This window comes from Podarcis cretensis (genome assembly GCF_951804945.1).
Source record: "Podarcis cretensis genome assembly, chromosome: 8".
NCBI lineage: Eukaryota > Metazoa > Chordata > Lepidosauria > Squamata > Lacertidae > Podarcis > Podarcis cretensis.
In genome coordinates, this window is record NC_137177.1 from 20,186,995 (window position 1) to 20,210,595 (window position 23,601).

A 23,601-nucleotide genomic window follows, 5' to 3' on the forward strand; every position below is an offset into this window, starting at 1 on the left:
GATGGGGAAATGTTGGAGGACTGATCTATGTGACAAGTGGCCTCCCTGTGCTTCCTAAGCCTGGACAGTTTCTGTACATGGATCAGGTGTCATATTATCCTTTGCCTCAGGCAGCAATTAGTCTTGGGCTGGTCATAAGTGTTCACTTGCTTATCTACTTAAAATGTCTGGCTTTTTAATGGCGCTATATATATATATATATATATATATATATATATATATATATATATTCTACTCTGTTGCTTATTTGCTTAAAAAAACAAACACTATTTCATGGAAGGGTGTGGAGATGGCTTCATGACTGATAAACGGGCCAGTCGATCAGCTCTATGCAAATCTGCTACAAAACAGAAATATGCGCTTTCCCTTGCGCTTGGCATCTTTTTATGAATATGATGAACATGTTTCCATAGCAGCCTGACCACTAAATTTATGTGCATCTGTCTCTGCTGAGAAACAGCATTCTCTGATTGGTTTCAGGGAGAATGGTCCACACCATTTCAGAATTAGTGTTCACGTTGGGGACCTACAATGGAACATTGCAGAACAGAGTGTTCTTGTTCAGTGTGCCAGTCAGTCATGCTCTTTATTGGATACTCCATTCCCCTTTCCATTCCTCACACAACAGGCATGATGTGGTCCCTAAACATGCTTAGTCCTCATTGGATTGTCTGCCTTAAGAATTTTTCTACTACTGTAAATCTTGAGGTTCCACTAAGTATTGGTGCCTCCTTTTTGGGCCTTTGCGTTTTGGCTACAGCAATATACAATATTTTTTGCTCTATAAGACTCACTTTTTCCATCCTAAAAAGTAAGGGGAAATGTGTGTGCGTCTTATGAAGCGAATGCAGACTGCACAGCTATCCCAGAAGCCAGAACAGCAAGAGGGATTGCTGCTTTGACTGCACAGCAATCCCTCTTGCTGTTCTGGCTTCTGAGATTCAGAATATTTTTTTTCTTGTTTTCCTCCTCCAAAAACTAGGTGCGTCTTGTGGTCTGGTGCATCTTATAGAGCAAAAAATACGGTAATTCATCACTTCCACTTGCTATTAGTATAAGTGACGGCTGTCAATCTCTTCTTTTCCTAGCCAAAAATAGGCGCTTGAGGAGGATTGGGCATTACTGGATATTGGAAAGGAGCTGTTGTCCTGCTTGGAAGTTTTGGAATTGGGGAGATTTCATAAAACTCCGCTGGAGATTCACCAGAGCCCAATCTTGAACGTGGCTTAAATCTTGCCTGTTTGGGTTGATCTATGGAGTTTTGTACAGAATTTCTGAATGCACAGTATTTCCAGTTAACCGCAACTCACACTTTCAGGTGCAGAAACGACACCGGAGGATTTGAGCCTTGCGTAAAGAAGCAAGAGTTTGAGCAAATGTGTGGGATTCTAAGAGATCGCTCAGGGCCTTTCTCAGAATGTCACTGGCATGAGGATCCAGATTCTTATTATGAATCCTGTATCTATGACCTCTGCCGGTTCGGACCAGGCAATCTCATGCTCTGTGGAGCCATAGAAGCTTATGAAGAGATGTGTGAGATGCTGGGAGTGAAGGTGCCAAACTGGAGGAAAGAACTTAAGTGTGGTGAGCATGGTTCCTCTTGAGCTATCTATGACATCACCACTTACAATGTGCAAATGTGCACACATTCATTTCTATGTCTTTAGTTCAGGGGAGCTTTTTGTTGTGAGCCACATTCCCACAGGGGTAATCTGTTTGGGGCTGCATGCCAGCACTCAGGGGCGGGGTGAGAGCCATTTTTGGCAAAAATCAAAAATGAGAGGTGGAGTTTGCAGCACTGCAGGCTTGCATAGCGCTCTCTCTCTCTCTCTCTCTCTCTCTCTCTCTCTCTCTCACACACACACACACACACAAACAGCCCTTCCATCTCTCACCATCTCTTTTTCTCCCCTATGAGAAAAGGTTACAGCATTTGTGTTACACCACACCCCTATAGCAGCCTTTTTTTGTGCTACTTCCCCATGAAAGCCATTTTGTGATTGGTGCCCAAAGCACTTACTCAAAATAAAAGAGATTATTGTGGACTTTAGGAAATGTAAATTGAATATTCAGCCACTTATTATTGAGGGGAAGTGCATGGAACAGGTCTCGGTGTTTCGATTTCTGGGAATGGAGTTGAAAGATGACCTAAGCTGGGGAGAAAACAGCAAAGACCTGATGAAGAGGGCACAGAAGAGGTTATATTGTCTGAGAATCCTCCGGGGAAACAATTTCTCAAAGGACCTGTTGATGGCATTCTACCATTGTACTGTGGAGAGTGTTATTAACTTATGGTCTCTGTGTGTGGTTCGGGAGCTGCACTGCCAGGGAAAAAACAATGCTGTCCAGGGTTGTAAAGACTGCAGAGAGAATAATTGGGTGCACTCTTCCCACCTTGGATCAAATCTATGCTGTCAGGTGCCATAAGAAAGTTGCAGAGATAGCGCAGGATAGTACGCACCCCGGAAATGATCTCTTTCAGCTTCTGCCTTCTGGAAGAAGGTATAGGGTTATAAAGACCAGGACTAACCGCCTGAGAAATAGTTTCTACACAAATGCAATTCTGGTTCTAAACGCAGCATAAGGAGTCTCTATAGTATATTGTATTTTAAAATGGGGTTTCAGAGTTTTTAGGGGTTTTTGAATGTCCTATGTAGATTTTCAATTTCATTGTTCTGTATGGGACAATGACAATAAAGATATCGTATAAGTATGCCCGCTTGCCTGAAGAGGTTTGTGTCCTCAGTGCTGTATTATGAAGAAATGCCCTTTCTAATAGACAATATTTACCGCACTCTCACAAGTAATTTCTATTCAGCAAAGCTTCCTGCCATCTTTAGTTAAATGTTTAGGACAATATCCAGCTAAGTTTTACTCAGAGTAAAAGCACTTACATTAATGGGTGTTAGTCGTGTTCATTAATTTCAAAGGCTTTGCTCTGTAGAACTAACATTTATGGCATGGTATTTCACCTGGGGGATAAGGGACAAATAATTCACTAGTTACCACCCCCCCCAATAGAATTGCCCTCGTGTCAGGTTCTGTTCCCACAGCAGAGGGAGGGGAGGCTTGAATTACTTATTTTCCCTCTTTCGTCTTCTTTTTGCAGAAAAAATATCATTAAAAAAGAAAAAAATGGATCCAGATTAAATCAGTTAAAATGACGACTCATACACACTTACCTTTTGGCCCGTGCTTTCTAGGCACAGATGTGTGTTTTCCTGGTCTGGGTCTGAGTGTTTTTGTTTTGCCTTGCTGCTTTCCCCAGAAAACATAATCTTTAACGCTGAATCGGAGCAAATGGCAATTCGGGTTTTCCACGGATAGTCGTTTGCTCTGATTCAGTTGTAAAGAGCAGGTTTTCACAGGGAAAACAGCTTTGATAAGAGTGGACGAGTGCTTAGTCACAAAACCTTCTGTGGCTGCCTTTAAATGTTTGGGGAGGAAGGAAAGACCAAATCACAGGTCCCTTGCATCTATTTTGACTTCAGTTGCCAGCCAGGGTTACAAAATAATGTTGTGGCTGTCTCTTTGTTTGGTGGCAGCGAGGGCAGTCATGTCCTCTTCTTTTGGGATAATTTGTTTTCTTTTACCCTAGAAATTGCCTGCCCGGCCAACACTTACTATGATTTCTGTGGCACAGCCTGCCCTGCCAATTGCACCAACCTCAATGCTTCTGCCCTGTGCTCCAAGTCGTGTGTGGCAGGTTGTTTCTGCAGAGAAGGCCATGTTTTGAAGTCTGGAGTCTGCGTGCCCTTGGAAGAGTGTGGCTGCAGGCTGAATGGCCACAGCTATCAGGTGGGAGAAGAGGTGATTCTGACAGACACCTGCAGCAGGAAATGCTCCTGCAAGCAGCCCGGCCATCCCATGAAATGTTGGGACCACACCTGTGGGCCTCTAGAGAGATGCAGAACCATAGACGGCATCCGGGGCTGTCACCCTGTGAAATATGGCACCATGTGGGCATTCGGTTACCTCCGCTATATCACGTTTGACGGAGTTGCATTTGATTATCGAGGTGTCTGCAGGTACACACTCACTAGGTACTGCGGCCCTCCCAGCCAGCTTCCTGCTTTCACCATCCATGTGACCAATGAACACATGGGCTCCATCGCAGCATCTTGGACCAGACGGATAGAGCTGGATGTCTATGGGGAACACATTGCTGTAGCAGGAGGGCAAGAAGGCAAAGTGCAGGTAAGGAGAACTTTTTGCAAGCTTGAAAGAACCTCACACACACCCCAGAGAACACTGCAGAACTGATCAGTAGAGAACCTGGAATCCCCAAAGAGTCACTAGCTTGGCACGCTCGTACACAAATACACTCTGCCTATACAGTCTTTTTCGCAAGTCTGCAGGATGTTTGAGGAATCATCACCATCTAAATTTAGCAAGCGTTTCAGGTGTCCTCCTGTCCCAAGAAGGGATGGAGAGGAGGTCACAATTAAAAGAGTTGCTCCTCGACAAACATGCAGTAGAATGCTAATCATGCTCACTTAGCAGTCAGTCCCATCGCATTCCTGGTAAGTGCGTTAAAAGATTGCAGCCTTAGTTGTCATGCATAGGTCAGAACTGGAAGTAACAGCAGTAGTCATGTATGTCTGCAAAAGTGGCTGCCCTGTTGCATAGTAAGATATAGATATGGCATCTCAGGGCCCCTGCAGTTGTCCCTTTCCTTGTGCCTTTGTGATGATTTGTGCTCATGATAGCATCGGGTAATTATACACCATCCTCTTTTTAATACTGTTAAAATACTGTGGCTGCAGACATTTTGGGGAGGGCGTGCTTGTTGCTTTTCCAATGGTGTGTGTCCCGTAAGGCCTGCTGCAATCCTGTCGCTTTTCATACCATAAATGTCCAGGGGAGAGCGGGGGCTGTCTTTTTCTTTCATTGCACTACAGCTCAGGAATGCCCCTTCATGCCCCAAGTGGATTGGAACGGGAAGCCCAGCAATATCCGAAAGGTTGCCAATCCTTGTAGAATGGCAGCTTAAGGAATGAATATGAAAATAGTAAACTAAAATGAGCAATGATTTCAGTATATTAAAAATCACACCAGTCAATTATCAATTAATCAAAAATGAAATTGATTATGAAAAGTATTTTTTCTTTTCATTTTTTTCTTGTTTCTTTCTTTTATCTTTTGTCTTTCTTCTTTTCTAGTTTGCATTCTGGAAAATTGTGTAGATAATGTGTTTTTATGTTTGTATTGTTTCTATTTTTCTTTCCATTTTTTTTGGTAACATTTAATAAAATTAAAAGATATATATTAAAAAACCACACCAGTCAGCATGGGGGTAATTGTGGTTGGCAGGGGGGTCTCAGTAGTTCCTAAAGGTTTCTGGCATCACCCTTTTGTCCTAGGTAAATGGCCTCCTGGCAAACCTGCCCCTCACTCTTGCATCAGGGAAGATCAATGCCTACTTCAGAGGCTCATCCATCATCATCCAGACTGATTTTGGCCTCTCCGTTTCCTACGACTGGTCTTACTATGTGTCCGTTTCTGTTCCCGAAACCTATTCCGAGTCCCTCTGCGGCCTTGGTGGAGATTTCAATGGAAACCGCCACGATGACTTCAGGACCCCCAACGGCTCCTTGGCTCAGGATGCCCTTGCTTTTGGCAACAGCTGGAAGGATGCCAACTCCCCATTCCACTGCACAGTGGTTGGGCTCCCGTCCTCATGCAGCGAAATCGAGGCAGCCCAGTTCAGATCTCACGGCCGCTGTGGAATGATTAGCGATCAAAACGGACCCTTTAAAGAATGCCACAACCTTGCAGATCCTCAAATGCACATGGAGACCTGTGTGAAAGACCTGTGTGCCACTCAGGGCAGCCATAAGACCCTGTGCATGGCCCTTCAGAGTTATGCTTGGCAGTGTCAGGTTCAGGGCATCATCATTCAACCATGGAGGAAGATTGTCGGCTGTGGTAAGTGAGACTCCAAAAAGTAGAATTTTAAGGTGTCTTGTTGTATCGTCAACAGCTGGAATGGAAGTTTCCTCCCATTTTTCTTATTTTACCTATCTCTCCTTCATGGAGAGTATTCCCTAAATGGGGAAGAGACATAGCTCAGTGATAGAACATCCGCTTTGCATGCACATCTCCAGTTTCAATCTCCAGCATCTCCAGGTCCTCTGTCTGAAAATCCTGGACAGCTGCTGCCATTTGGTGTCAACAATACTGAGATTAGATGGACCAGTGGTCTGACTCAGTATAAGTCAGCTTCATATGTTCTTATATATGTTTCTTTAACATTGCTGGAAGTGTTGTACTGTGTGTGTCTTTCAGAGCTGACCTGCCCATCAAATAGCAACTACGTGCTCTGTGGAACTGCTTCCCCCACTTCTTGCTCACAACCACCTGTGCCAAGGAGTTTCTCACCTGCCTGTTTAGAAGAATGCCAGTGTGAACCTGGCTCAGTGCTGAGTGGCACCACCTGTGTGCTTCGGGAGCAGTGCGGCTGCAGCTACAAGGGCCGATACTACCTAAAAGGGGAAACATTCTTCCAGGAAGGAGAGAATTGCCATAAGATATACCGGTGTGACGAATCAGTCCATGCCGTCGGTGGCGCAGAGTCCTTGTGTGGCCCCGGGCAGTTTTGCGGTAACCAGAATGGGGTGTATGGGTGTCACCCATTGTCAGACGGTACCTGTCGGGTTTCCGGGTTTCTCAGCTACATCACCTTTGATGGGCGGCATTATGGTTTCCATGGTGCCTCCACGACTGTCGTGGTTGAACTGTGTGGGGCACTGGAGTCCTTGCCTTCTTTTAGAGTTGAGGTGAAGACCGAGAATGTGGCTGGAAATCCTTTACCTGTGATATCAGAAGTGCTTGTGCTAGCGAACAATACACAGATATCTCTGCAGAGAGAACACCAGGGTACTGTCAAGGTAAGAACGTAGGAGCCATGTTGGAGGTTAAACAGGAAAGGCCCAGGCCTGTGTTGAACTTCTGCCTAAACTCATCCCCAGACTCGGCAGAGCAGAAAAGTCAGTGTGCGAAGGAGGGGAGAGAAGAGATGCAGGTCCACCAGCAACTCAGCTAAGAAGCCAGTGTGGTGTAGTGGTTAAGAGCGATTGTCTCGTAATCTGGTGAAACCGGGTTCGCTTCCCCGCTCCTCCACATGCAGCTGCTGGGTGACCTTGGGCCAGTCACACTTCTCTGAAGTCTCTCAGCCTCACTCACCTCACAAAGTGTTTGTTGTGGGGGAGGAAGGGAAAAGGAGAATGTTAGCCGCTTTGAGACTCCTTAAAGGGAGTGAAAGGCGGGATATCAAATCCAAAACTCTTCCTTCCCCAGCCCTTTCAGCTGTCATAGGGCTGCAGCCTTGGCATCAGGTTGTAGCAGAGGAGGAATCAGAAAGGACACGGGAGAACCACTCCATCAGCATGGAGACCAGCAACTTTTGACAACACTAGACATACACACAACATACAGACATGCTGGGCACACAAATTACTCACAGCCTCCCCTTATCAGTGGGCAGTGTTCTGATAAGAGGGGGGGGGAGAAGAGGAGGAGGGATGTGATTGGCCCCTCCAAGCTTCTCAAATGATCAGTCTGATGACCAAGGGTGGAGTGGTTTGCGTCCTCATCAGGATGCTGGGCTGAGCTGGGCAGAGAGATTTAGGCACCTCCCACCCCAGACCATGTCTTCCCTAAGTGTCCCTTCCTTTTTTTGTTATCACCATAAAAATTGGGGTGAGGAGAGACAAATGTCCATGGGGAGGCAGACAGATTAGGCCTGGATTAGGGCAGCAGTTAGCTAGCCTTAATGTAAGGCAAGTCAGTGTCATTATTCCCCATACAGAAGATGGGATGACTGAAGCTGAGAGAGAGAGAGTGGCTTCCCTCATGAGTTTGTGACAGAGGTGAGATTCAAACCAGGAACTTTGTCATTTGTTGCTCGGCTTCTTTGCCGCTGTGAACCCCACCATTGTTCCTCTGCTGCAGGATGCTCAGATTATCCTGATGGAGCTTCCCACATATGCTAAGTGCTGTGCCAAGAGGAGGGCCGTGGCTTGTTGCGAGGGACATGGTTGCAGCCGCAGTAGAAAGGTGGTGGGGAAAGGGTTAAGCACATGCCCACATTGGATGTATCTCCGCTGCAAAATCTTTTCTCCATGGCCACTTTGCAGCAAAGATGTGGTAACTGGGAACTCCTGGCCCATCTTCACTCTGCGTAGTTTGGCCGTTGAGGGTTCTGTTGTCAGGACTAACCTGCTTTTGTCGTTTCCTTTCATACAGATTGACGGTGTGGCTTTAAACCTCCCGGTGCAAATCCAGGCCCTGGGAACTGCCATTTATCAGCATGGCTTTTACACAACTTTAAAAGCAGACTTTGGGCTAACGGTGATTTATGACCTGGCCCACAGTCTCCTCGTTACACTTCCCCCTCAGTACCGAGGCCAGACCTGTGGGCTGTGTGGGAACTTTAATGGAGCCGTTGGTGATGATCTCCCATTGAAAAATGGCTCCACAACAAAAAGCACGTTGCATTTGGGTGACCTCGATGGATCTCATGCCTCTAACCACATGTTTGATCTCATCTGGTCAAAATCAATGTGCTGGATCATCCAGAATCCAGATGGGCCGTTTGCCTCTTGCCACTCCCAAGTTGATCCAGAGCCTTATCTGACCGACTGCATCTTTTACTTTCATCTCTCTGTCGGGGACAACAACACCTTGTGCCGGTCCATTCAGACCTACGTAATGGCTTGCCAGAGAGCCAATGTTACCATCTCACCTTGGAGGACAGAGACTTTCTGTGGTAAGCCGAAACAACTACTGCCTCACAGTTTGGACTGCAGTATAGCTAATTTGATGTATTGCTTTTCTGTAAGAAATTAGACAAAACCAAAAGTTCTCAAATTGTGATCCGTGGACTACTGGTGTTCTACAGGGAGCCAGTGTGGTATAGTGGTTAAAAGCAGTAGTCTCGCAATCTGGTGAACCGGGTTCGATTCCCCGCTCCTCCACAGGCAGCTGCTGGGTGACCTTGGGCTAGTCACACTTCTTTGAAGTCTCTCAGCCCCACTCACCTCACAGAGTGTTTGTTGTGGGGGAGAAAGGGAAAGGAGACTGTTAGCTGCTTTGAGACTCCTTCGGGTAGTGATAAAGCGGGATATCAAATCCAAACTCTTCTTCTACAAGAAGAGTGATTCAGGTGGTCTGCAGAAAGACTGTAAAATAGTCAATAATATCTATACTTACGCTTGCACTTTATTTGTCCCCCCCCCCATGACAATGGAGATTGAGACTGTTTTGACCAGGGCAAGAATATCAAACAGGCTAACAAGCACCTGGTCTGGGGCCTGTGATCTTCATAATATGGATAAGCACCCCCCTTTTTTTCTGTCCTCCATCCAAACAAGCACGAGGTGTTATGAAAGCATGAGTACGCTTTAGCTGAGATTTCTGTATTGCAGGGCATTGGACTAGAAGACTTTTGGGTCACTTCCAACTCTAAGTTCAAGGACACATTCCAGCCAGGCAAGAACACTCAAGGAGAGGGTGTACAACAGGGCTGGTGAGGGTTGAGGCTTGGAGAGAGTTCCAAGGTGTGGGATGTAAACACAGGAGCAGTCAATGACAACATTCCTAGAGTGTACATGTTAGAACATGGGGAGGGATGTCTGTCTAGCAAGCAGGTAAACTTCCTGGGGACGGACTTCCTCCGCATGTCACCAGAGGTGGGTGTGGCCTCACCTGTGCAGGTAAATGATAAAAGCACAGGGAGGCAGCCATATCTCTCTCTCTCATATTCATCTTCTGAAGGAGCAACATGCCCTCTTGGCTCTCAGCCAAGAGAGGACAGTACTATCTTCCTATAAGATAGATTCTAAGTGTATGTAACCTTTTTAAAGCTGTCTGCCTTCTGGGATCATATTGTGAACAGAACGTGAGTAAACTCTTTTATACTTTTATGAAGACTGTGTTGTGTCTTGTATTTTAAGAGGGAACAAAGGGGAAATTACCAGAGTAATTATTATAGAGATTCTAGCGAACCTGTGCACACGTTACCATTGCGAACTAAAAGGGGAATGTCTATAAACTCTGCTGATATTTTGGGAACTTGTTAGCACAAGTTGGATAAGGATATAATTAGTCAATATATCCTCTCCTGCACCCCAGAACATTCCCACACAAGGGAGGGAGGGAGGGAGGGAGGGAGAGCGCGCACTAAAAGGCTGAATTTGGCCCCTTGTGTCTGAGGTTTCCCACCTGTGCTTTGGGACTTCCCCTCCCTTCATGGCACTCTGCTTCTCATTCCATGTCTCTTCTTTCCTGAGCAGGCTTTTACTGCCCTGCCAATAGCCATTACGAGCTCTGTGGAACTCCCTGCCAGGACATCTGCTTCAGTGCTTGGATTAAGCCCCACTGCCTTCCTATGTGCATTGAAGGGTGTTTCTGTGACAGAGGGTACCTGCACAGTGGAGACAGGTGCATCCCAGAAGAGCAGTGTGGCTGTGTGCACAAAGGGCTGCATTATAAGGTGAGGGTCCACATCCCTGCTTTCCAGTGTAGGTAGCCATGATGTAGCCACAACGGGCTTTTTCTCTCCCTGCTGCCCTAATCCTCAAATGGCTCCCATTTACCTACAGTGCTCTGGAGTGATGCTGACATCTGGGACATTGTAGTAAATTAAAATGGCAGTTGCCTGGTACTGATTAGAGGAGAACTGGTGCTTCATTAGTCCACTGCAGTGGCGTAGCGTGGGGGGTGCAGGGGGGGGTCGGCCGCACCGGGCGCAACATCTAGGGGGGCGCGCTCGCACTCGCAGCTCTCTGCCCCTACCTGGCTCACTCAGGGTTAGGGGACGCAAATTACTTGCCTTGCCCCGGGTGCTGACAACCCACGCTATGCCACTGGCCCACTGGGAGGACACCAGCATAAACAAGGAAGCCCACCAGAGGGCATTCTGCTGAGCGCCCCCTCAACCATGGAGTAGGCCCTGTGCTACTCACTGAGTAGACACAGTTTGACAGTGGCCATATGTTGTTAAGCAAAATTGTTTAATTGGCACTGAAATTGAGAATGCCTGTGTGTGTTGCTGAAAAGTTTCAATGCAGGGGAAATTCCTTTGGGGTGTACTAAGTTCTCTTGGCTCCTTAATGGGTTGATAATTAACTGTTGTTGTTCTCTGCTAGCTAACATGGGAGTGTTTAACTTTAGATCACATGGGAGGCTATTGAATTGCAAATCTGCCATCTTGGAATGGTGATGGCTCATTTCCTTTGTTCCCAGGCTTAGTGGGAATAGAAATGTGTGAAAGAGTCTCCTGAATGGAAATAAAACAGCTCCAGGCAAAATGGAGGCCTTAGGAAAGAGAGTGGCCTGTGCTTCTAGGTCTGTTTGGAATTAGCTTTTATTTCTAAGATGCTGAACCTGTGCTGGACAGCACAAGATACAGCGGTATCTTAGTTCTCAAACTTAATCTTTTCCAGAAGTCCGTTCCAAAACCAAAGCATTCCAAAACCAAGGCACACTTTCCCATAGAAAGTAATACAAAATGGATTAATCCGTTCCAGACTTTTAAAAACAACCCCTAAAACAGCAATTTAACATCTAATGAGACCATTGATCCATAAAATGAAAGCAATAATCAATATACTGTACTATAAAATAAATAAGACAGTATTGTAGATAAAATAAAATAAAAATTTCCTTTTTAACGTGTGATTTTACTGTATTTTTGGTTTTTATGGAAGCCGCCCAGAGTGGCTGGGAAGGCCCAGCCAGATGGGCGGGATATAAATAATAAATTATTATTATTATAATTATTATTACCTGCACTGATGATAGTCATTGTTTGGATGGGAGGCTTTTATCCATTTCCACAGTCACACAACCAATCAGTGGCCAAACTGGGTTTCACACAGTCACAAAAACAAATTAACCAAAAAAACCTCAAAAACAAAAACACAAAATAAATAGCAAAAACAAAAGTGCTGAACCTAATCCTTTCTAGAAGCCTGTTTGACTTTTGAAATGTTCAAAAATCAAGGCGCAGCTTCTGAACGGTGCTGGCGCCCCAGAAACATTAGCTGGCAGCCACATCGGACATTTGGCTTACAAAAAAACATTCAAAAACTGGAACACTTACTTCCGGGTCTTTGGCATTTGGGAACCAAGGCATTTGAGTACCAAGGTACCACTGTATTGTACGGAACGACTTGGGTGTGTCTTTGATGTTTTTCTTCTGTTTTGGAGAAAGTTCTGCAAGTAGTTTTGAATCAAACAAAAGGGTCCAGACAATGTTTATTCTAAAAGGAATCAGGGTTGGGTGTTTGTTTGTTTGTTTGTTTGTTTGTTTGTTTGTTTGTTTGTTTTGCATCCAGTCACTTCAAGCTGTGCACCATTAAAGACTAAAGTCTTTTAGCTCACAACCTCCCATTACGCTTGCAGATAGGGGAGCGGGTCTGGCTCCCTGGTTGCCTTGAGAGGTGTATCTGTGACGGCCCTTCCGACTTCCGCTGTGTCCCAGCCAGCTGTAACCTCGGCCAGAAGTGTGCTGCGAAGGATGGGAAGCTGGGCTGCCATACACGGTGGGGAACCTGTACAGTCACTGGGGACCCTCACTACTTCACCTTTGATGGGGCTGTGGCGCATTTCCAGGGCACTTGCGCCTATGAGATCTCCAGGACTTGCCACCCCTCCTCTCCCTTCTTCTACCGGGTTGTTGCAGAGAACAGGCACCAGGGAAACCTGCGCGTGTCTTTTGTGAGCCGAGTGGAAGTCTGGCTGAAGAATGAAATGCTGAGCTTTCATATAATCCTAGGAAGTGGCCAAACAGCAGAGGTACGTGGAAGATTTCTGGATATGGTGCATAGTTATTTGTGGGGCGTTGGAAATGCTTTTATCTTGCTTTATATTCTCCAGAGGCTCTCAAAACTGTTTACAGAAAATGCAATAAAAATGATGTCCGAGTTTGGTACTGGGAACAGCAATTGCCCAATGGTGACAGAATTACTTAGGTGGCATTTCCTGCCCATTTTTTTTATCTGCTTAGTCAGATTTGGTATTTTATTTAGTGTCCCACTTGAATTTCGTTTTTAGCTGCCTTTGCAACTGCATTTTTGTAGGTGTTTTTTTAATAAAAAAATTCAAATTGTTACAGGTTAGTTTTCCTTTTAGCCACACTCCTATTGTCAGCTCCCTTAGGCATTTGTCAGATGGAAAGCTGGGAAAGAAGCTTGCTTTAATAAATCACAATTAAAATGAGGTCCTGGGAAACAGTTTTAGTGAAATTGAACTGAATGATAAAATCTGTACTTTGTTGTGAAATGATCACAGGTGGCCACAAACCTTTCTCTGACACATCTGATATGCTTACTGCCTCAATCACAGGTCAACCAGAAAAGAGTGCAACTACCCCACAGCCTGGGAGCCCTGGGTGCTATTTCCAAGGTCAAAAACATTGTGACAATAAAAACAGTAGCCGGTGTGGAGATCCAATACAACGGACGCCACACACTCTTTATCCATGCGGGACCAGAACACCAGGGGAAGCTGTGTGGAATGTGTGGGAATTTCAACGGCATCCGTAGAGACGATAAAGTCCTGCCTGATGGAAACAGAGCCCAGAATGACTTGCAGTTTGGGAATGCCTGGAAAACAGATACAAGCCCAACGGGGTAAGAGGGGTCGATATTGCAGCGTTTAACACTTTGTTGGTCTTTTTGTGGCATCATCTTTACAGTCCGATGAACGCTGGTGCCTTGGTGCAAGGGGAGCAATGTACAGAATATCTCTTCCCATCAATTTTCTCTCTCTCTGCTCAGCCAGGGGCAGTGTGGCGTAAGGCACAGACAATAAGAGTGTTCAGGTGAGCTGCACTGAGCACGTCCTCAGCATTCAGCTCAAGCCACCAAATGGTTCAGCGCAGCCAGCGTTTCTCAAGTCAGTTTCAAAGCAAGCTAACTTCAAATCACATGTAGCAGAGATGGCTTATTTAGCTAGAGTCTGTTTTAAACCATGACCTCTGAACAAGATTAGTAGGAAATAAAATGAGTGCTAACAAAGCTTTTCTCTTGGTCACACTGAAGTAAAGATGTCTGAGAATTCCAGTGGAAATGGAAACATAAGTGGAAATGGCCAGTGTTTGCTTAGTTGTCCGAAGTGCAAAATGAAAATCTACCTGGCGAATATATGGTAATAATAATAATAATAATAATAATAATAATAATAATTTATTTATACTCCACTCTGGGCGGCTTCCAACAAAGATTAAAAATAAATTAAAACTGCTGCTTTAAGTCAAGTAATACGTAATTGATTACATCACCCCTATTTGCATTGTATTCCCTTTGCACTGAAATGAACATAATTTATGTTGGGGCAAGAGAGAGAGAGAGAGATTCCTGGTTGTCAAGATCCAAGTTTGGGGCAAGTACTTTTTGGGGAGAAGACTCCAGCAGGGATTTAAAATCACAAAATATCCAGCAAAATAAAACATAGAAAATGTGCATTTTAAAATTCCCTTCAAAGTTTTCCACTTCCTCCAGCATAGGAAAGGACCATGGTTTGGTAAGTTAAAAATGGCTTACAGTACTTACAAACTCTCCAAAGGTCAGATTCATGTGCTTTTGTATACAGCATTCAGAAAAAGTTTCATAGGCAGTAAAACTTAGCTTAGTTCCAAAATGGTGAAAGTTCCTAAATTATAGGAAACTCAAGAGCGGCTAGTGTGAGCCATGTGGCTGAGCTGGAGCAACTAACTCAAACCTCTTCACACACTGAGCTGGATTACCAGTTTCCTCCCAAAGGGAAGTGACATAGCTATGCCTGGCAGGACAGCGTCCTCTATAGTGTTAACCCCTTCGTGCATTAATTAAACTTAACCAACCTCATAGAACCAACATGCTTGTCCCACAGTGCCAATGTAATTTACATGCAAGCCCAAGGTTTGCCCAGGCTCTTTCCTTTTCATGCCCAACTCTGGCCGGTGACCTCAGAAAGGCGTCTGCTGGGACTAAGACCTCCTGTCTTTACTTTTCAGGTGCTTGGATGACACTGTAGCACTAGAGCCATGCAAAGATCCCCAGGAATATGAAGAGGTCTGTGGGGCCCTGGCTAACCAATCAGGACCATTTGCTGAGTGCCACTGGCATGTGGACCCTTCTCCTTTTTATTTGTCCTGCTTATATGACTTGTGCCACTATGGGGTGGCTAATGGCATGTTGTGTGTGGCCCTCAGCGCTTACGAGGAACTGTGTCTTCTTCATGGGGTCCACGTCAGTGGCTGGAGAGCAGCTGCCCGGTGTCGTGAGTTCCAATTTCATCAGCTACCTGTCCATCTTGGGGGCAACTGGGGTTAAAGGGGCTTCCAGATTCTCACTCTTTTCGTGTGGGATTCAGTTACAAACTGGCAAATTCAGGTTGTGCAATTATAGCAGACTGGGAGGTCTTATCCATTTTCCAAATGTTCAGACTTTTTGCAACAAGAAAAGTGATGGGAAAATACTCTGGAAAGTGTGTGGTAATACTAGCTTTGATGCAACTTCATCTAACCTCCCCACAAACAAATCAGAATGAATGCTGATTAAATAAATGGTGGACATTATCTGATCTCCCTTCAAACAAAACAAGACCAATACTTCTTAGAAAGGTTTTTTGGAAGCACCCTAAGTCTATTAACTAGAAAGGGATGGAAAACCAACCTTGGTGACTACACAGGGTAATTAAATGTAGGTAAGAGCCAATCCTCAGAAAGTCTGTTGTGCTGGTGCAAGGCTCGTAATTTCTTCAGTTAGTCCTGCTGCTGACAGACTTCCCCTACTTTCTGTGTCCCTGAGCTCTCAGACTTCCTCAGAGCAGGGGTTGACTAACCATTGTCAGATGGAGGGCTGCATTCTAATCCTTGGGCCCTATTGAGATTTCCCCTACAGCCAAACTGGCTTTCACTTCCACCCCAGAGACTGGAATGTTTATCAGCATTCTGTGACTTGCCTTGCCTTTCTCCCTCCCTCCAGCAATCACAAAAGATAATGAACATCGTGATATTTAAATCACTGGCCAGAGGTGTGTGTGTGTAACTCTCTGTGTGTGGTATCTTTAAAAACCGTAAACATTTGAAATGTTCCTCTCTGTAGCTTGCGTAGTTTCAACACCCCCATCCCCCTGCTTCTTCAATACACACAAGCTCACAGGACTAGAGGGAGTTCCTCAGTATGTGGAACCATCAGGAGAAGACTTTGGAGCAAAGGTAGAAGGCCCCATTCAGCAGTATAAGCATGTCCCCCCCCCCAATCCACCCAGGTCTGGCTTACCACTTTGTGAAGCAAGGAAAGTGATGCATACTATGATCCAAAAAGACCCATCTGTGTGAAGTTCAGAGTCTGCAATTACCTAAGACCACCGCTGATTCCTGCAACTAAACCTGTTCCTCTTTCTCTAGCCGCAACGGACCCCTGCCTTGACTTGGCATGCGAAGAGAATGAATGGTGCGGCGAGAAAAACGGGAAATGGGGCTGCTTCTGCCACAGAGATTATAGCCCTGCCAAACAAGCTGCTTATGGTAAACAAGAACCACAGCTTTCCCCTTTTTGTCTTTGCATTTGCCTTTGAAACATGGACTCGCTTCGTGTTACAGAATGTCAGTACAAAATAAAAGAAAGAAAAAATCCTTCCAGTAGCACCTTAAAGACCAACTAAGTTAGTTCTAGGTATGAGCTTTCGTGTGCATGCACACTTCTTCAGATACACTGAAACAGAAGTCACCAGACCCTTCTATATAGTGAGAAGGTGGGGAGGGGTATTACTCAGAAGGGTGGTGGGAATGGGTGATTGGCAGATAGCTGTGATGAGCCTGTGAATGTCAGTATTCACACATTCCCCCGGTGCCGTGCCGTCAAACCGAGGGCCGCATGTGTGGGTCCTGACCATCCCAGAGCGGCCCTCATCTTGCCACACGCTGGGGGGCTCCAGCTCCAGCAACAATATCGTCAGCTGTCACCTGCAACAACCCTGCAACAACCCTGCAACTGTCACCTGCAACAACCCTGCAACAACCCAGCTGTCAGAAACAGGGCTAGGCTGCCAAGTTCCTTTTCTCCCTCCAGATTACCAGTTGACATGCGATGGCAGCAACAGTGTCGTGTCTCTCTCCCGTTGCCTGCTCTTCGCCGATGGATTCCCCGCCGAGGAACTGCATTTGGCAGATCCCACCTGCGCTGGCACGCTTGTCGGAGACAGGCTCCTCTTCTACTTTGATACTGTGCAGAAGACCTGTGGGACCACAATGGAGGTGGGGAGAATTATCCAGCATAAAGCCTCCCCTCTCCCCACCCCGCTCATGAAGAAACACGACATATATCCCAACATGCAGCTGCTGCTCCAGTAAAAAAAAGCCTCTCTGATGAAATAGGTAGCAGCAAGGTTATGCAAAATATCTCTGCCTGACTGAGATACTAGAAAGCTGCTTGCCGTCAGAGTAGAAGAGATGAGCAAATAATATAAGCAGAAGTCAGTTTCCTATGTCTGTACCAGGGATGTCCAACCAGTAGATCGTGATCTACCAGTAGATCCCTGGCTGAACCTGGTAGATCGCGGGGTCCTTCTTGTGTACAAAAAGTTATTGGGGGGAAGCTAAAAAACCCTGTGCAATCCTTCCCCCCAAAATCTTAACAACTCTGGGCACTTCACTCCTAAAAAAAGCTCAGCAACTCCGGGCAATCCACCCACCCCACACACACTCCTCCTCCCTCCAATGACAATGGGTAGATCACTGCCAGTTTTTTTATATACTGGGAGTAGATCACAGTCTCTTTGGAGACTGTCTATACCATCTCCTGCTATCTGATCCTTTTAACCAGAGATATTGTGACCCTGGTACTTTCTGTGTGTACCAATGAGCTATGACCCCACCTCAAATAAACCTCCTAAAAAGCAAGATTCTGGCAGGTAGCGCTGTGGTCTAAACCACTGAGCCCAGGGCTTGCCGATCGGAAGGTTGGCGGTTTGAATCCCCGTGCCGGGGTGAGCTCCCATTGCTCAGTCCCAGCTCCTGCCAACCCAGCAGCTCAAAAGCACGTCAAGGTGCAAGTAAATAAATAGCAGTAAGGTAAACGGCATTTCCATGTGCTGCTCTGGTTTCGCCAGAAGCGGTTTAGTCATGCTGGCCACATGACCCAGAAAAACTGTCTGGGGACAAACGTCGGCTCCCTCGGCCAGTAAAGTGAGATGAGCACCACAACCTCAGAGTCGTTCGCGGCTGGACTGAACTGTCAGGGGTCCTTTGCCTTTACCTTTAGCCTCTGATACCTAACTGGCTTACACTAAGGGAGATGTCGGTATTATTTCCAGACTCCTGGAGTCTGGGAGGAGGGACGCTGCCAAAGCAAGGAAGGAAAATCTGCCCTCTGTGTCTGCTTACGTTGCAGTGGGCCTCACAAAGTTCTTTCTTTGCATTATTTCCAGATCAACACAACCCATGCCATCTACTTCAACGCAGTGGAGGGCCGTGTGGAGAACACCTACGGAGGGGTGATCAGCAGGGATCGCTTTCTCTTCCTGCGCTTCTCCTGTGCCTACCCGCTGAACATCAACCTTTCAATGGCATCTGCCATCCATCCCATCCAGGAGTGAGTTCGGCTGGAAGGACAGGACAGAGAAGCCAAACGCCCCAATGCAGGATTTCACATCCTTGTAATATTTGCGTCTTTCCAGCATTGGCTGCAGCAGCACCTGGTCCCTTGCAGAGAGCTGTCTTTGTATCCTCTCGCTGTGCTCCTCCCCATCTTTCCTTGCTTGCATCTTTCAGTTGTGGAAGCCTTTCTGTGCCTCTTCCACTCATATGGCTTCAGGCCTTTTACCTAGGTTCACTATGTTGGCTCCAAAGTTCTTTGTTCCTTTGCTCTTATTCGCTTCAAATTTAGGTACCTTTGCATTCCTCTATCATAAGAATCTACTTTCTGGACCAGACTGAAGGCCTCCCAATTCAGTACTCTTGACTCCAACAAAGGCCAAGCAGAGTTTTCCCACCCTCAAAACATTGCTCTTGTGTCCTTCCAACGTCCTGCTTTTCAAATTATCCTTCTTCCTCACTCTTCATCTCCCATGATTCCTCTTCCTGAGCCCAAGAAAGTGCAGTGCTGCCCTGTTGCTTGCTCTAAAACAAAAGCATTGTAACTCTCTTATGTTTTACCCCTTTGATAGCATCATTAACACCACTCTCACCTCCGGCCAAGGGAGCTACCAGACCACCATGACTTTGTACCAAGACCCTCAGTACAGCCGGCCCTTCACCCAGAGCCCTATCCTACTCACTGTCAATCACAGGGCCTATGTGGGCATCACCATTTCGGGGGCAGACGCCACCCGCTTTGTACTGACCTTGTCATCGTGCTGGGCCACACCGGACAAAGACGCCTACTCCAGCATTCGGTGGGATATCATCACCAACCAGTAAGCTGCTTGCCTCTTCCTGTTTGCATGGTCTGCTCGAAAGGGAACAGGGCTTACTAACTGGAGGAGACAGGCAGGGAGAAGGGAGAATTCATACCACTGGAGAACAGGGGTTGAGAATCGGGAGGACACTTGGGTTTGGCTGTTGATGCCTTTTAGACATCAACCATGGGCTGAGGGCCAGGACACCTGGCATGAAAGGGCAGCTAGAGAAGAAAGCCACAGCATTCAAGCTGAATATGTATGAAGAAGGGGAGAAGTAGAGGGACTGCAGTGTAGTGAGACAAGAACCTAACTTGCATATTCTCTTAACTGAGGATCAAACTAGAAATGATGCACAGGTACATAATTTATTATGGTCAAAGACCAGCTAACATAAGACAATAAAAACAGCGTTCATAAAGATAAAATATACAATCGGAGCAGATTGCAGCAATAGCTCATGAGTTAAAATTAAGATATATACATACACCCATACAACTGAGATTTGGGCCACCATAAAAAATTGACTCTGAGGTGCCCCAAAGGGCAACTTCAGCATTTCCCTAGTAAACTATTTTATCTGTGCCTACAAATCTGGGTGCAGAATCTGGCTACCAGCCAGGTCATCTTATGATCTTTGCCTAAGAGGAGAGGATTAAGTGTAGACTTGTCTGAAAGATCAGAGAGCCTCTTCAGCAGAGGATCAATGGTGTCTCTTCAAATCTCAACATAAAAAGGACATCTAAAAATATATATGTTGGAGGCTTCCTATTTCCCCTAATGGGCAGGCGCAAAGTCTCTGTGTGTAGAAATGATGTTATTCATATATTTAGTCCTTATGTTTTTCTTAAAACAAAACATATAAGTAGTTGATATAGAGACCTCAAACTGGGTGGATAACATGCTGGGCAGGGAGGGGGGGAGTCTTAAACTCTTGCCCCCACTATAATCCTGATCAGAAACTGAGCCCTCCACACTTGCACACTTGATGTCTTCAATGCAGAGAGCTCCCTTCCCACTGCAAAGTGGGAGCTGCAGTTCCAATTCAGACCACAGGGTTGAAGACTCTCTCCTCCCTGTCTATGTTGTAGTCTTGATCCCTTTCTGGCTCCCGCGTATAAAAGTTATGGGGAAGGAAAACACAGCCCAAGGGATGAAAGGGGTGGAAATGCTCCTTATTAAGGCCTGGGTCTCAGAAACTGAGGTGCAACATCTTCAGTGCCCCTCTGCCCATCATCCCTTGAAGTTGCAGAGATCAAGTATGAAAACGCCTCTACGTGAACCAGCCTAATGTGATTTCTCAGCTGATGATTAGTCAACACTCAGCGACTCCTAGCTGAATGTCAGGATTGTCTTAATGGAAGATCGTTGTGATGATCCTGGATGGACATGAAAGTCTTGTGGGGGGTCTTTTGCACCAGCGAGTTCAGTCAAACGAGTGATAAACTTGCACAGGTGAACAAGCCCTTGGTCTCACCAGGCTCCTGCAACTCTCAATCCTCTGCCCTATGCCACCTTCTCATTGCAGGTGTCCAAACCCTCGAGATGGCACCGTGGTAGTTGAAAAGGATGCCGTGTCCCTCACTGGCCATTTCTCCTTCAGTGTCTTTGCCTTCATCCCAGATTTGGAGGAGGTGTACCTGCACTGTCGTATCCGCCTCTGCACCTTCCTTACCGCCAGGTGTACCGTGGTGAGTTAGGAAAAGGAGGAACCGCAAACTAAGTCTGGCTCCAGGTTTGAGTGGGGCATAGTGGGCCCCTTCCATGCCAATGGGTTGCCCTGGTGTTGTGGACTTACCTGGCGGCGGAAGCAGAGTTCTTTCCACTCCTATAGAACCATTTAAGTTTCCCACAATGCCCCCACCATAGTGTCATTCTGGGGTATTGTGGGAAATCAAAATGGTGGTCAGTTTCTCATAGTTCCCTGGAAAATATCAGGGGCATTTAAATGGCAGCTGAGCGACTCCAGTGCCCAGACTGGAGTGGCGGTTAAAGGAGTACCTAGGGCAGGCATCAGCAGTGGTTACCTGTTGGGAGTCTTGGTCCTTGGCAGCTTCCCAAGGATGCTGCATGCTGACACACACAGGGTCAAGGTTTCTGAGTCAGATCAGGCCAAGGCAACAGCTTTGAGAGCTGGTGGTAGCCCTCAGAGCCTCATCTAGAGAGTGATTAAGATCAGAGAGGTGGAAAATTACCCAGGCAATCTTGACTTGTGTTAAAATCTAGATATGATCCTGATATACCTGCATCAACCTGGGCAGAAAACAGACTGGCAATGGGCTGGGAAATTAGCCTGACTGTCATCTTGGCACCCACGGGAGTGCTGAGACTACAGAGCTAACCTATTCAGAATCCTCTAGACAAAACAATAAAGTCCCATTTCCTCCCCTTCTTTCAGAATTGTGACAAGCCAGGCCCTGCGATTGCTGGAAGGAAGCCTCCATTGGGCATTGTCTCAGCTGGCCCTTTCTTGAGATATGATGATTCTTTTGATCAAGGCAAGACACTTTCCTCTCGGCACAAAGGCTCGGGCACCTGGGCCCTGCATGGCATTGCCTGTTCTCACAAACAACGCTAAGAGAATCTTCTGCCTCTCCCATGACTGTGGGGCAGGGCGGGGGTGCTGCTGTTTTCTTACCCAAGTTGTAAATTAGATTAATTCAGCAAGGAACATGAGGAACATAAAGTTTGATTTAATACATTGAATTAATAATAATAATTCTGTGTTTGTGTGCCAAAGAAATGCAGCTTGTTGATTTTAAATAACCCAGCAGGTGTGTAATTTCCATTTCCTGCAAGCAGACATAGCATTAACAATGTGCATCAGTGGCAGGAGTTCATCTTACATCTTAGGATAGCATTCAAACAGTGAAAATCCAGACAGAAAATTTGTTGAGCTTTTTTTTGTTTAGTCTTGCTCAAAGTTATTGCTTTTTTTTTTTTTTGCAAAATCACTTTTTTAGAGGCATTTTTAATGAAAATTGCAAAAATGGCACTGCCCTACATCCAGATTTTCCCAAACATATTGCCAATTTCCGCCCGGACACTGCTGCCGACTGCAGTACGTCTGGAAAATTCTGGACGTATCACAATCCAATCTTAGGAGAGCGCAGCATTGTGGCTTGAACCAAAAAGAAAATTTGCAAATATTCAGCTTTGCCATTTTGTCATTCAAATTGTGAATGCAAAACTTTAAAATCCGAGCCTTTGATATAGGTTGGCTTCAGTTGTAAAGACACAGAAATTTGGGGAACTAATTAGTTTTAACTGTGGTTAATTAAGAAGCCTAGGTGTGAAAGTGCTGTTAAAACAAATCACAGCTGCATTTGTCAAACACTCCTGTCGAAATGTATGCCTAGGTGGACCCGAAACACTTTGTACCTTCTGAAGCACTTTCTAAGTGTGATGCAGCAGTATTCCCCTGTGAGGCTTGTCTCAAATTATCTGCCAGTAACTGGACAGGGAAGCTGATTGATAACCATCTCTTTCTCTCTGCAGGGCTCCGGCTGGCTGCCAGAAGCTGCACTGCACCCTCCTTCACCATTCTGCCTGTGCTGCTCAGTGCCATCATTTCCTGCAACATTTTCTGCTAACGCCTTTAATCCCAGACAGGGTTCTTATTGGGAATATGGCTCACGGAGAGATGGAGATGGATCTTGAAATTCACCATCCCAGCAGGATTTCTGCTGCTGCTGCACATGCTGACACCCTCCCAATTTCTGCTGTGAAGGCAGAGCCCATTATTGGAGATAGAAGCCTGCTGTTGTTTACATCAGGGATGGGGAACCTCAGGCCCTCAGGACTCTAACCAAGTCACACACCCTCTTCCTCCGCCAAACATTTCACCAGCTCTGCTTCACATATTCCTTAAGTGTTTGTTTTTTTGTTGCTCTGCCTCTGGGTTTGCCCTCCACTGGCTTGTGTCCTGCAGAAGACTGCCCAGAAGGGAATGCAGCCCTGAAAAATGTCCCCCATCCCTGGTTTACACAATCTGTTTGGGACCAAACTTGGTGCAGTACCATTCAAGCAATTACCAACCATGCTGATGATGCTTTAAATATATAAGCAGGTATTTGTGGGAGGTGTTTTTTTGGAATCTGGGTAACCTACTAATTTAAATAACAGCCCTGATCCAGATTGGGATTACAGTGGAGAGCAGAATGATAAAGCCTCTGTACCCCTACTTGCCAGAGTCATGATCTGCATCACACA

General features: G+C 46.0%; 1 protein-coding gene across 1 annotated transcript; it reads left to right on the forward strand.

Moving 5' to 3' along the window:
• Positions 1-4,918: 4,918 nt before the first annotated feature.
• Positions 4,919-22,982, forward strand: LOC307223377 (alpha-tectorin-like; the record flags this gene model as incomplete). Its single annotated transcript, XM_079989344.1, has 15 exons — positions 4,919-4,963; positions 5,364-5,928; positions 6,289-6,890; positions 8,248-8,770; positions 10,296-10,495; positions 12,409-12,801; positions 13,351-13,637; positions 15,002-15,267; positions 16,400-16,519; positions 17,064-17,248; positions 18,421-18,584; positions 19,159-19,407; positions 20,918-21,080; positions 21,788-21,887; positions 22,888-22,982. 15 exons carry the CDS (start codon positions 4,919-4,921, stop codon positions 22,980-22,982), a joined length of 3,957 nt encoding a protein of 1,318 aa, XP_079845470.1.
• Between the last annotated feature and the right edge of the window lie 619 nt (positions 22,983-23,601).